The sequence below is a fragment of the Leucopleurus acutus genome, assembly GCF_964270905.1.
Source record: "Leucopleurus acutus genome assembly, chromosome: 12".
In the NCBI taxonomy this organism is placed as follows: domain Eukaryota; kingdom Metazoa; phylum Chordata; class Mammalia; order Artiodactyla; family Delphinidae; genus Leucopleurus; species Leucopleurus acutus.
Window position 1 is genome coordinate 18,189,580 of NC_139154.1, and position 14,393 is coordinate 18,203,972.

General features: G+C 43.9%; 1 protein-coding gene and 1 pseudogene across 3 annotated transcripts in view; one reads left to right on the forward strand and one right to left on the reverse strand.

Annotated features, from left to right (window-relative positions):
- VWA3B (von Willebrand factor A domain containing 3B) overlaps positions 1–14,393 on the forward strand; it is a gene marked incomplete at both ends in the record, with an annotated part of 205,589 nt that overhangs the window by 11,768 nt on the left and 179,428 nt on the right. Inside the window, 4 exons of one of the 2 annotated variants that reach the window (XM_082851817.1) lie at positions 633–727; positions 7,081–7,128; positions 9,743–9,993; positions 12,185–12,344. In XM_082851817.1, coding sequence (XP_082707943.1) covers positions 633–727; positions 7,081–7,128; positions 9,743–9,993; positions 12,185–12,344 — 554 coding nt within the window. The remainder of the gene's footprint in view (positions 1–632; positions 728–7,080; positions 7,129–9,742; positions 9,994–12,184; positions 12,345–14,393) is intronic. The other variant, XM_082851818.1, reaches the window with a different exon arrangement.
- LOC309969833 (polyadenylate-binding protein 4-like) lies at positions 4,033–6,015 on the reverse strand (annotated as a pseudogene). The gene has a single exon. The product of its transcript is annotated as a polyadenylate-binding protein 4-like (transcript).

A 14,393-nucleotide genomic window follows, 5' to 3' on the forward strand; every position in this document is an offset into this window, starting at 1 on the left:
TAGTCCTTGAAATCTTCTGTTAGTTCTGCGAAGGAGTAAACATATGTTTCAGGAAGCACTGTACTCCCATTCTGTAAGCACTGTGTCTAGCGCATAGCGGTGCTCAATGAGTGTTTATGGGATGGATGTTGAACAGCTGAGCATATGCTCTGAGAAGAAAGTGGTCTTGACATCCTGTATGAGTGTTCTGACTCTGTTCCCTACTTGCTTCATCTCACTCATTTATTCATGAATCCCCACTCGAGAGAACAGTAGATAATATCTAAGTTTAATTTTTAAAATTCTGAAAACTAAGCCCAAGTCCTGAATAAAAGATCTCTGGAATTAAACACAGTCTCTATGTCATCTTTTTGACCTCTGCCTTAATCATTCTGGACAAAAGAACCAGGAGACCAAGAAACAAACCCTGTTCTTCCTCCCCATTCATTCATGCATCACAGGATTTCACATGTCGTAAACAGTCACATTTATCATAGCACCTAGAAATACTTTATTACCTAGAACAGAATACTAAGCATCACGGATGATTGGTGTCCCTGGGGATATAATCTGATGTCAGAGAATAGCATTTTGAAATAAAAATCAGTGTTGATAATGTACCATTTTGACTGCTTTTCTTTATAAACATGCAGATTATGTGACGTCTCTGGGGAGACTTGTGGCTTCCCGGTATGCAGATGGCCTGTTTCCACGGATCTACACAACGGAAGATGGCAGAGCGTACAATGTAAGTCAGAGTTCCCTCGATGGATGGCCAGGTCCTGGGACATGCCACTGAGGTCTACATGGAGAGGCAGGCAGGCCAAGGCCTTATCAGGGCTGGAGGATTTCTTCTGTGTGTAGACAGTGGTGAATGTCACGGCCCAGGAACTGGGGAGAGAAGCACTTGACCCATTAGAGATGAGAGCAGAAAGGTCTTGACCGGAGGTGAAAAGCTTTGCATATCAACACTTTGTTTTGCCTGGAAAATAAAGAAACAAAGCAGTATGACAGAAGTTAGCTGAAAGGCAAGCACAAGACTGCTGTTATCTGGTAGATGCTCTAGAAATAGAGGACCCCTGATGCTGGTAGTAGTGGACAGAGATTGAGTGGCATCTGTTACTGGAGTCCTTCATTCCCAGCAATTCAACACGTGATTCCTGCGCACCCTTAACACGTCAGGTGCTGTGCACACCCCAGCCACCACAGGGAGCTCCAGAGACACACGTCCCATCATGTTGCTTCCTGGATACTTTTTCATGTCACTTTATATTCATGTACCACCTGGATGGTTATTTCTTAACATTTAAAAAATGTACATTACTTTTATTTTCATTTTATTTTATTTTGGTGGCGCTGTGCAGTTTTTTTTTATCTGAACCACCTTAAAACCAATGTGGCAGTATTGAAAACGTCTGTCTTTGCCATCTAATTCCACCCACATGGCCCCTATGACATGGTCCCACCCTGGTTTCTGTGTTATGGTAGAGGTTTGTAGCAAGTGCCGTGAACTCTGGCGAGGGAGTTAGGAATTCTGCCGACACGGGGGCGTGAGGAGGGGGCTGGGATGAGAACGAAAGGAGTTGAAGGCAGAGGGGCCAGCGTGAAAACGTAGAATTACATGGTGTGTTCCGAAGACACATTTTCCTTAACCATTTAGGTGTTTGGGGGTGTTGTGAAGATTGTTAAAGTTGTTTTTTTTTAAAGTACCAGATCTTTTAATGTCTGATTCTTCACAGCATAGGGTACACTTTTTTCATATTCCTTTTGTCTGTCTCCTGCCACCCTACACCCTGAAAGGCCTTGCACGATTTTGCCTGACCTGTGTGAACGATGCTTTATTTGTAAGTCACCTTTCAGGGGCAGCCCCTAGAGTGTTGGTGGCAGCCCTGGGTGATCAAGTGATCCAGGTACAGGGGAGCTTGGCCTGAGAGACAAGAGGACATAGGACAAAGGCTGTGAGCGGGAGGATGGGTAGTGGGGTGGCATCCCTTAGAGGAAGCCAGGCAGATGTGCTGGCATGTTTAGAAGCATTTTCAGAAATATTTTTGGCATATTATGCTTAGGCAGATGTTTCAGTGAGACTTTTTTTTTTCATCTGCCTTTGCTGATCTCTCTTTTCTTCTACCTAATTTCTCCCCCAGCCCAACCCAGTTTTCTCTGGAGTGTCTGAATTTTATCTAGATTTGTTGAATACAAATTTTTTTAATTTAATTTTTTTATTAGAGTACATTGTTTATTGACATTGTTGTGTTAGTTTCAGGTGTACAAAGTGATTTAGTTATACATATACACATATCCATTCTTTTTCAGATTCTTTTCCCATGTTATTACAGATGATTGAGTAGAGTTCCCTGTGTTATACAGTAGGTCCTTGTTGATTTTATATATAGTAGTGGGTATATGTTAATCCCAAACTCCTGATTTATCCTCCCCCCGCCACCTTCCCCCTTTGGTAACCATAAGTTTTTTCTCAAAGTCTGTTGAGTCTGTTTCCGTTCTGTAAATAAGTCCATTTGTATCATTTTTTAAAATTCCACATATAAGTGATATCATATGATATTTGTCTTTCTTGTCTGACTTCACTTAGTATGATAATCTCTAGGTTGAATACAAATGTCATTTATGAAACGATACAATTCAACGCCAGATGCAAATATGATACAGATGCATTTTTTGTTATATTCATTCGTTTTATTTTTCAGATTCCACATGTGATTACACAATATTTGTCTTTCTCTGTCTGACTTATTTCACTGAGCATAATATCCGCCAGATCCATCCATGTTGTTGCAAATGGCAAGCTTTCATTATTTTTTATGGCTGAGTAATATTCTATTTATGGCTGAGTAAAATTCTGAGTAATATTCTATTCTATTGTGTGATATATGTGTATATATATATATATCACATCTCCTTTATCCATTCATATGTTGATGGATACTTACGTTGTTTCTATAGCTTCCATTATCTGGCTACTGTAAATAATGCTGCTATGAACATTGGGCTGCATGTATACCTACGAATTAGCATTTTCATTTTCTTTGGATATATACCCAGGAGAATTGCTGGATTACATGCCAGTTCTATTTTTAGTTTTTTGAAGAACTTCCATACTGTTTTTCATAGGGGCTGCACCAATTACATTTCCACCAACAGTGTAGGAGGGTTCCTTTTTCTCCATTTCCTGAGCATTTGTTATTTGTGGTCTTTTTTTTTTTTTAAACATTTTTAAGGACCTTTTCATCTCTATTTTTAAAAAATTTTTTTTACTTTATTTTTTACTTTTGGCTGCATTGGGTCTTCCTTGCCATGCACGGGTTTTCTCTAGTTGCCGCAAGAGGGGGCTACTCTTCATCGCGGTGCGCGGGCTTCTCACTGCGGTGGCCTCTCTTGTTGTGGAACACAGGCTCTAGGCGTGCGGGCTTAGCAGTTGTGGCTCTCGAGCTTTAGAGCACAGGCTCAGTAGTTGTGGTGCACGGGCTTAGTTGCTCCGCGGCATGTGGGATCCTCCCGGACCAGGGCTCGAACCCGTGTCCCCTGCATTGGCAGGCGGACTCCCAACCACTGCGCCACCAGGGAAGCCCTATTTGTGGTCTTTTTGATGATAGCCATTCTGACAGGTGTGAGCTGATATCTCATTGTGGTTTTGATTTGCATTTCTCTGATGATTAGTGACGAGCATCTTTTCATGTGCCTGTTGACCATCTGTATGTCTTCTTTGGGAAAATGTCTATTTAGATCTTCTGCCCATTTTTTCCATTTTTTTTTTAATGGAGATTTTTTTCTTTATTGAGAAACTTGGGTAAGACTTGGGTACATCAAATAAAATCAATTTCTGGGGGGAAAAATCAAAACTCACAATAGAAAAAAAAAGTTAACACTGTCTTCGCCATATCAGAACCCAAAGAATATAATCTTTCAATTGAAAAATTCTAGGCGCTTCAGAATTGACCTTTTGATACAAAATGACCTATTAAATTTGCAATTTGTGGGTCTTGGTGTTGAGGTCCATAGGACGAGCTAGGGCATCTTCAAACCTTGAGCTGAATTCCATGAGGGGTTATTTGGCTTTTGAATCGGTTTGTCCTTGTCTAAGAGGTAGCAGCAGCAACAGCGCCCACCTTCTGGGCACCTTCTTTCTTGGCATGATGAGCCTGTAGGACCGCCACAGCTTCATCCACCTTGGAGCAGAGAGACTCAGGGACTCCAGCATGTGCAGCAGCTCCGAGCTGTCAATCTCCAGCAGCATCCCCGTAATCCTCCCGGCCAGGTTTGAGTGCATCGTCTGGATGAGCAGGAACAAACGTTCACCCAGCATCTGCTTCTGTTCCTGGGCGGGGGTGCTGCGGCCAGCATGGAGACGGTCAGCGGCCCCTGCACATGGACTGCAGGCTGGGGTGCCTGCAGGGGCTGGATGGCAGGGTGAGGGCTGCGGACACTGGAGGCGTATTTGTAAGGTGCAACAGCCCAAGCAGCAGCGGCAGCAACAGCAGCACGCTAGGTTCTGCCCAGCTGCGGAAACACCTCCAGACTGGCAGCTGTCAGTCAGCCCTTGCTGGCGGCACCAGCCCCACCAAAGTCAATAGCCAAGCGGTCTGGGCACTCAGACCCGACTCTGAGTGGTAGTAGGGAGGCTGCGAGAAGCTGGAGCATTACCAGCTGGAGCCAGATGGCGAAGGGCTGGACGACGCCCAGACTGGCGTATAGCACTTGGCATTCCTTGGAAGCCTTGAGGTCTCCCACCTTGCTGCCAGCGTGGATTAGGCCTCATCTGTGCTAATTGGTTAGGTAATACGGAGGTCTTCCCTGAGCCTGTGGAACTGCTGGCACAAAGTAGCCCCCAGCTGCAGGCTGGAACTGATTTCAGATGGCATTGGCAGGGAGTGCTCTTATCCCAACCACCCAATGCATATACTGGTAGGTCAGGTGAGCCTTTCTCTCTTCCTTTCTCTGGGCCAGGGCGACATACAGTGGCTTGGAGCCCATGATGCGTCCGTTCATCTCTGTGACTGCTTTGGTTGCCTCTTCAGGGGATGAGAAGCAGACAAAGCCAAACTCTTTGCTTTTCCCATCCTCCAGCATCACCTTAGGACTGGTGATTGATCCCAAAGGAGAAAACTCTTTCCTTAACTTCTCATCATCAATGGTCTCATCCAAGTTCTTAATGTAGAGATTCACCCTCTGACAGTGACTAATTCTCTCCTGTTTCAGCTGTTCAAATTTTCGCTTTAACTCGGCCTGCTGTTCCACTTTCTTCTGCGCACGGCTGACGAAAATGACTTTCCCCCTGATTTCTTTTCCATTCATCTCTTCCACGGCCTTATTGGAATCCTCGTGCTTTATGTAACTCACAAAGCCAAAGCCTTTGGATTTCCCACTGGGATCTCTCGTCACCTCGACACTTACCAAACTGGCTGAATAGCTCAGACTCTCATCATCCACCTCTTCCCCAGAGTTTTTCGTGAATTCCTTGGCTTTGGCTCCAAGCTCAGCTTCTCGCTCTTTTCGAGACTTGAACCTGCCCACAAACACTTTGTGGTCATCGAGGAGCATGCAGTTCATCTTCTCGATGGCCTTGTCGGCAGCTTCCTGGGTCTCGAAGTGGACAAAGACGTAACCCTTAGAGCCGTTCTCATCACACACTATCTTGCAGGACAGACTGTTTCCAAAAGCAGAAAAAGTATCATAAAGTGCCTTGTTATCTATAGATTTGTCCAGGTTTTTGATGAAGACGCTTCCCACGCCAGATTTTCTCAAAGAGGGATCCCTCTGAGACTACATGTTACCGATTGGCTTTCTCTTAATCGCATCAAAGTTCATGGTATCCAAAGCCCGCTCAGCGTCAGCCGGCTGCCGGAAGTTGACGTACGCATAACCCAGGGAGTGGTGGGTGATCATATCGCGGCAGACCCAGACGGACAGCACAGGCCCCGCAGGACTGAACTTTTCGTTCAGCACGGCCTCGGTGACGTCTGAGTGCAGGTCACCCACGTACAGGGAGGCTATGGGGTAGCTGCTGGCTGCAGCGTTCATCTCCCCACCACCCTGAGCCCCGCCAGGAGGACTTCTTAGAGGGACCACACAGGACAAAGGGGGTTTCCGCTCGGAGCCGTGGCCCGTGCCGCGGCTCACAGGTGGCAGTGAAGCTCAGAGAAGCTGGAGTGGGCTCCGCGGGCCGGAGAGGAGTCTGGGGGCGGCTCGGAGGAGACTGCCAAACCGCAGACAAAAGGCTCTCAAAAACAATATGGCCCTCCCTGGGAGTTTGCAATTTTCAGCTGTCCTGGTCCGGAAGCTCCCAATTTCAAAAAATGAAAAAAATTAAAACGGGGACTGTCCTCCAAATTACAAAAATTCTTCCAGAGGCAACCCCGTGGTGCCCACGGCGGCCTCCGGAACGTGCATTTCTCTATAAATATAGGCCTCGGGCTCCTGGCGGTTTAAGATTACGGCAGCCCGGGAAAACGGGAAACCAAATATTTGTCGGTGCCGACTCTGCAAGCCCCCGGGCTGCCCGAGCGCGCAGGCGCCACCCACGCCAGGCAGGCGAAGTGCAGCGCGGACACGTGCAGCGCGGAGGCCGGCGTGCGGGGGGCCGGTGCGGCGGGCTCGGGCTGCCACGCGGCGCGGCCGGGTGGCGTGCGGAAGTGCGTGGACGCGGGCGCGCGAGCGGCTCACCACCGGACCGAAGGGCGGGGACTGACGGACGCCCGGGGGCGGCGGCGTGGGGCAGGCCGGAAGCGTGCGAAAGTGACTTCCCCACGGGTTCTCTGAGGAGGATTCGCTCTTTTTTTTCTTTCTTTCTTTTTTTTTTTTTTGCGGTACGCGGGCCTCTCACTGTTGTGGCCTCTCCCGTTGTGGAGCACAGGCTCCGGACGCGCAGGCTCAGCGGCCATGGCTCACGGGCCCAGCTGCTCCGCGGCATGTGGGATCTTCCCGGACCGGGGCACGAACCCGTGTCCCCTGCATCGGCAGGCGGACTCTCAAGCACTAGCGCCACTAGGGAAGCCCTCTTTCTTTCTTTTAAAAAAAGATTTAAAAGCGTTTCCGGATTTTTTTTCTTTTTCTATCTTTTTCTGTTTTTTTTTTTTTTTTCTTCAGGCTGCTAGGCCTGAAAGCGGCGGAGGCTGCGGCGACCCAGGGCGGAGAGTGAGTTGTTTGTTTTTTTGATATTGATTTGTATGACTCTATATTTTGGATATTAATCCCTTATCAGTCATATCATTTGCAAATATTTTCTCCCGTTCAGAAGGTTGTCTTTTCATTTTGCCAGTGGTTTCATATGTTGTGCAAAAGCTTTTCAGTTTAATTAGGTCCCATTTGTTCACTTTTGCTTTTGTTTCCTTTGCCTTAGGAGACAGATTCAAAAAGATATTGCTGCGATTTATGTCAAAGAGTGTTCTTCCTATGTTTTCCCCCAGGAGTTTTATGGTTTCCAGTATTACATTTAGGTCTTTAATTCATTTTGAGGTTATTTTTGTATGCGATGTGAGAAAATATTCTAATTTTATTCTTTTACAAGTAGCTGTCTAGTTTTCCCAGCACCACTTATTGAAGAGAGTGTCTTTTCCCAATTGTATATTCTTGCCTCTTTTGCATAAATTAATTGACCATAAATGCATGGGTTTATTTCTGGGCTGTTTGTTCTGCATCGTTGATCTATGTGTCTGTTTTTGTTCCAGTACCATACTGTTTTGATTGCTGGCTTTGTAGTATAGTCTGAAGTCAGGGAACATGATACCACCAGCTCGGTTCTTCTTTCTAAAGATTGCTTTGGCTATTCGCGGTCTTTTGTGTTTTCATACAAATTTTAAAATTATTTGTTCTAGTTCTGTGAAAAACGCCATTGGTGTTTTGATAAGGCTGGCATAAATATATAGGTTGCCTTGGGTAGTATGGTCGTTTTAACAATATTAATTCTTCCAATCCGTGAACACAGTATATCTTTCTATCTGTTTGTGTCATCTTTAATTTCTTTCATTAGTGTCTTAATAGTTTTCTGAGTACAGGTCTTTTACCTCCTTAGATTTATTCCTAGGTATTTTATTCTTTTTGATGTGATAGTAAATGGATTGTTTTCTTAATTTCTCTTTCTGCTAGTTCATTGTTAGTGTATAGAACTACAACAAATTTCTGTATACTAATTTTGTATCCTGAATTCATTGATGAACTCTGGTAGTTTTTTGGTGGTGTCTAGGATTTTCTATGTATAGTATCATGTCATTTGCAAATAGTGACAGTTTTACTTCTTCCTTTCCAATTTGAATTCCTTTTATTTCTTTTTTGTCTGATTGCTCTGGCTAAGACTTACAATACTATGTTGAATTAAAGTGGCAAGAGCAGGCATCCTGGTCTTGTTCCTGATCTTAGAGGAAATGCTTTCAGCTTTTCACCATCAAGTATGCTGTTAGCTATAGGTTTATCATATATGGCCTTTATTTTGTTGAAGTCTATTCCCTCTATATCCACTTTGTGGAGAGTTTTTTTTTTTTTGTCATAAATGGATGTTAAGTTTTGTCAGAAACTTTTTCTGCATCCATTGAGATGATCATATGATTTTTATTCTTCAGTTTGTTAAAGTGGTGTATTGCATTTATTGATTTGCAGGTACTGAACCATCCTTGCATCTCTGGAATAAATCCCACTTGATCATGATATATGATCCTTTTAATGTATTTTTGGATTTGGTTTGCTAATATTTCGTTGAAGATTTTTGCATCTATGTGAATCAGTGATAAGCCTGTAATTTTCTCTTTTTGTGATAATCTGGTTTTGGTATCGGTGATGCTGGCCGAATGAGTTTGGAAGTGTTCTTTCCTTTGCAATTTTTGTGGAATAGTTTGAGAAGGATAGGTGTTAACTCTTCCCTAAATGTTTGGTAGAATTCACCTGTGAAGCCATCTGGTTCTACATTTTTGTTTTGGGGGAGTTGTTGGGTTTTTTTTTTATTACTGATTAAATTTCATTACTGATAATTGACCTGTTCATATTTTCTGTTTCTTCCTGGTTCCATCTGGGAGATTTGTGCATTTCTTCTAGGTTGTTCATTTTATTGGTGTATAGTTGTTCATAGCAATCTCTTTATGATCCTTTGTATTTCTGTAATGTTGGTTGTAAGTTTTTCTTTTTCATTACTGGTTTTATTGATTTGGGCACTCTCTCTTTTTTTCTCTATGAGTCTGGCTAAAGGTTTATCAGTTTTGTTTATCTTTCAAAGAACCAACTCTTAGTTTCGTTGTTATTTTCTATTGCTTCTTTAGTCTCTATTTCATTTATTTCTGCTCTGATCTTTATGATTTCCTTCTTTCTACTAACTCTGTGTTTTGTTTGTTCATCTTTTTCTAGTTCCTTTAGGAACTTTTTTCCCCTCTGCCTTTGCTAATCTCTCTTTTCTTCTACCTAATTTCTTAAAGTACCCCTGAGCATTTTCAGATAAAAATAATTCTGTAACTAGAAAGGTTAAACACAATCTGGAAACACGTTTTTTTAAAAAGTGCTATATTTTTGAATAGATTTCATCACGATGTTTCCTTCTATGGGGAATTATCCAGGGGTTTTTCAGTTGAAAGATTGGAAGACTTCCTCCTGGATTATGTGGAGTTTGAAGGATCATCTATGAAACTGTTATTAATGTACAGTTCTTGATGGTATAGCCCATGACTCAGTGGGCCCTATTGTTCCTGGCTGCAATGTGGTTCAAATAACTTGATTTGGTGTGCTTTTATTAATTTTATTTTATTTTGTTACTTTTATTTTCATTAAGTTGACAGCCAAATCAGAACTGATCTATCAGTATGTGGAACACTTAACACAAGCTGTGGAGAGCTACAAGCAGCGGATGGACTGGCTCACCAGCAACAGCCGGCAGATATTTGGTGTCATCTTGGAACAGTGCATCACCATAGTGCTGGATTGTGGCGGCATGCTGGAGGAGGAGCTTAATCTGTGCCAAGATGCTCTAATCATGGTCCTCCAGGAGCAGGTGGCTCACATAGCCAAGTTCAATATCATATGGTGAGTTCCCATAGGAAAGGAGTATTTCCCTGAAACTTCATGAGGAATTTTCATGTATTTGGAGTTAAGGAGCATAACTAACACAGTTAGATCTGTGGGGAGGGAGGAGCTTTAATATTGTAATTTCCTAGAATATATTATTCCAGCAGAAAACCCACAATGAGTAAATCTTAAAAACTTTTATCTGCTTTGTATATGGCATCTTAGTTTTCAAATTAGAAGATACTTTAAAACATTGTTTTCTTCAGTGTATGGTATGGCAAGGTCAAAATATAAGAATATAAATTCTTAAAATTCCTTCATACGTTTTAGACTTTAGGTTCAATAATGAATTCCAGTGTCACAAATTTCACTGCTTTTCAGATTGAGTTTGCAGCTCATATTGATTTCCCCTGTAAGTTGACCCCCTTTAATCAGAACAACAGGTGGCTGGCTTTATAGACTTTCCCATATTTCAGATTTTTCACAATCAATTTTTTACAGATTCTTGTATTCAAGAGAATTTGGACTTCAGCACTGACTTCTCATGTGGAACAGTGGCTGTACTTCCCTGACAGAAAACATCTGGATGAGAGGGACATCTATCTAATTGAGTTTTTCTTTTTTAAATCTTTTTTTTTTTTTTTTTTTGGTGGTACGCAGGCCTCTCACTGTTGTGGCCTCTCCCGTTGCGGAGCCACAGGTTCTGGATGTGCAGGCTCAGCGGCCATGGCTCACGGGCCCAGCCGCTCCGCGGCATGTGGGATCTTCCCGGACCGGGGCACGAACCCGTCCCCTGCATCGACAGGCGGACTCTCAACCACTGCGCCACCAGGGAAGCCCGAGTTTTTCTTTTTTAAGTAAAATATTTTCAGCTAAACAGATGACACCTTTGAGGATGCTGCCTAATTGTGTTCTATCCCAAGTTTCTATTTCTGTCGCAGTTATATTATTGAAGGAATTAAGTTATTAAGTCTACAGTGCTTTAGCTTCCTTGGAAATGTGTAGCATAGATGCCACTCAGCCAGATTCTCTACCCAAAGGGCCACACAGAGGTAAGGCAGCCTCTGTATCTGGAGGTGGGCTAGGAGGGGCAAATGAGGCTGATTCATTTAGTCCAGGATTCACATAATTCTTATAATTACAAATTCATAAGTGATTCATAAAATTTGTTTAATTATAAACACAGAGATAAACTCAAGTGGCCCTTGTTTTTTGGGGGTATTCCATCACATTTCTAAGCTCAAATTAAATGATTGAATTAAAATGTTCCAGGATTTAAAAACTTACGCTCTGGTGAACTCAGAACAATACTATTTTTGATCCAAAAAAAGGTAACTGATGGGAAACTTTCAGAACAATGAAAACAATGTAATAAAAGAATTAGAAATAAAATTGTGGAGTAACAAAATTGTTGCTGATTTGCAAATCTTAATGCTGTGAATCCTTATAAACTTAACTATTCACAGAAGACAGTTGCATCTAAACCTTCCTATTTTTTTTTTTTTTTTTTTTTTTTGCGGTACGCGAGTCTCTCACCGTTGTGGCCTCTCCCGTTGTGGAGCACAGGCTCCGGACGCGCAGGCTCAGAGGCCATGGCTCACGGGCCCAGCCGCTCCGCAGCATGTGGGATCTTCCCGGACTGGGGCACGAACCCGTGTCCCCTGCATCGACAGGCAGACTCTCAACCACTGCGCCACCAGGGAAGCCCTAAACCTTCCTGTTTATGAAAATAACTTTCCTCAATAATTTTTTTGACATTAAAAATTTTTTATTGAAATATAGTTGATTTACAATGTGGTGTTAGTTTCAGGTATACAGCAAAGTGATTCAGTTTTATATATGTATATACATATATTCCTTTTTAGATTCTTTTCCATTATAGGTTATTACAAGATATTGAGTGTAGTTCCCTGTGCACGTTCCTCAGTAATTTTAATGCAATTGTTGATGTTCGAATTTTTGAGATTTTTAAATTCTCCTGTAAGCATTGTTTTTCCCAGTCAGTACAGCTTATGGAAGGTCATAGTGCTTTGAAAACCTGCCTTAAACAGCTCGCTTGTTTTCTCGGTAACTTTGAGAGGGCTGGGAGCTGTGTTTTCTTTCTCTCAGCTCTGGTGACATTGGGTGTCTTGCTGCTCGTAGCTGTGAGACTGAGGGCTGACAGCTACATCGTGCACTGCCAGTGACAGCCCCATGCGGTCCCTTTCAGGGTTTCTCAAGAGCCTGTGAAATGGCAGGAAGGTGCTGTTCCTGTGACTGCACAGTCCATAGCCGCTGCCATCAGCTGGGTTGAGAAATCGCCTTTTGAGCTGGCTCTGAGCCAGACTAGCCGCTTAGACGCTCTGCTGGAGGCGGGGAGAGACGAATCGGTAAGTGTGTGTCTGTGTCTGCTTCCCACTCAGTATCTGCATACTGCCTTCCAGCCGAGCTTGGGCCCTTCCAGTTGCATCCCACAGAGACTACATCCTTGGCATTCAAGAGCCCCAGCAGTCTTAATCCTGTTCACCTCTGAATTTGGAACCAATTGATAAATAGGTGACAGGCCCCAGATGGGGATCAAAAGAGCATCTCTGGTGATGGCAGGGCTGGACCAACCAAAATGAGACTCTAACACCTGAGCCTGGCTGGGCTTCCCCTAGGGGGCGTCATTGGGGCCGCAGGTCAGGCCCTCATTTAGCCGCTGCCAGGAGAGCCACGTGCTGCTCACAGCCCCCGAGCATCGAGAAAGGAAGGGAGTGAGGCCGTGAGTGTGCATCTCTAATGCTTCAGTTCCACTCTTGCTCTCCTGGCAATTAGATAAACCCATCTCTTATGGGAGGAGAGGTTGGAAGACTCGTCACTGAACCTTGAGGATGAGGAAATAGGGTTTCCCAGCATCCGTGCTCTGAATCTTTCCCAGTTCCTCTTCTTCACAGATGGGTCCATCGTGTGCTTTCCAAGGTGAAGTGTATCCCAGTCAGTGTGTCATCCGCTCCTGAATGCTGATGCATTCACATAAGCTTTTTGATAGGGACCTTTCGGATATAAAGCTTTACCTGGAAGCAGTGATTCACTGGTGGTGTTTTATATCTCTTTTAGCCACAAGAGTGTGTGTTTTTGTGAGCAGCTCTAATGGTGGGACTGTTAAGGGTAGTGACAGGCTAGAGAGGAAGTACTCTGGGCACATGAGGTCCTTAGGCCAGCCTTACTCCCCAGGTAGGGATAGGTCTGCTTTCTTTTGGGATACAGATGCTTAACTAATCCTTACTAATTGATTAATATTAATTAATACTTAATTGCTTCTTCCACTCTGGAATCCCGGGGATTCTGCAGGTTTCAAGCTTTACTCTGCCGCATTAAGAAGTCCTTTCTTGGGCAAGGTGGCCATGTGCTGGCACCTTGAAAGGAGAGCTCCCAGTGGTCACCAGACTGTGTTTATTGATACTGAGGGTGATGGTTTGAAATACTGTTTATCCTCAGAAACCCAGATAAACATACTGTTTATCCTCAGAAACCCAGAGGAACAAATGTTTCCCATTAAAGAAGAATGAAATGCAAGCAACTTTGTTCTTTGGCCTTTTAAGTTTGTTTTAACATCTGTAAAAATTCAAATGTCTGGACACCTTAATAAGCATTCAAGAAATGGAATATTTCACAGGCTCTTTGTGTGTGTGTGTGTGTGTGTGTGTGTGTGCGTGCGCGCGTGTGTGCGTGTGTGTGCATGTGTGCGCGCGTACATGGGTGCTCTCCTTCTTTGTCTGTTTACCTGGCTCCCCGGTCATAGGTGGCTCTGGCAACCTGACCTGACTGCAAGATTTCCTGGTGACCTTGACTTTCTGTTTTACTTCCCTCTGGTTTGTATGTCTCCTTTCTCTGGGGGTTTTTCCCTAGCCCAGGGAATGTGTAACAATTTAGTGAGTTCCAGGGAAGTTCTGTAGAAGAGGAATAACCAAGAAAGAAGCTTCCAGGCACTGGTCATCAAATGTCACGCGAAAACTCTTGAGAAGAGACCACGGGGTATGAAAGATGCTAAACATATTCAGACCATGGTATTCTCCACCCAGAGCTTATATCTGGCTGTGGTCCTGAGGAAGAGTTTAGTAAATGCAACTGCCTCACATATAAAAATGCCATACTCTGTGTCTTACGAGGAGTAAAGAAAAGCATGCATGGGGACTTCCCTGGCAGTCCAGTGATTAAGACTCCGTGCTTCCACTGCAGGGGGCATGGGTCTGATCCCTGGTTGGGGAATTAAGATCCTGCATATCTTGCAGAGTGGCCAAGAACAACCCCAGAAAAGCATGCATGTGTTAGGGGTGGGGAGAGACACGGTTCCCATAAAGACCGGCTGCTCTGCCCTGAGCCCCTCATGTCCACCCCAGTGAGTTTCCAGTTGGTCCATGTGGCTGCAGTTTGCTATGAACGGAAAGGATTTAAGG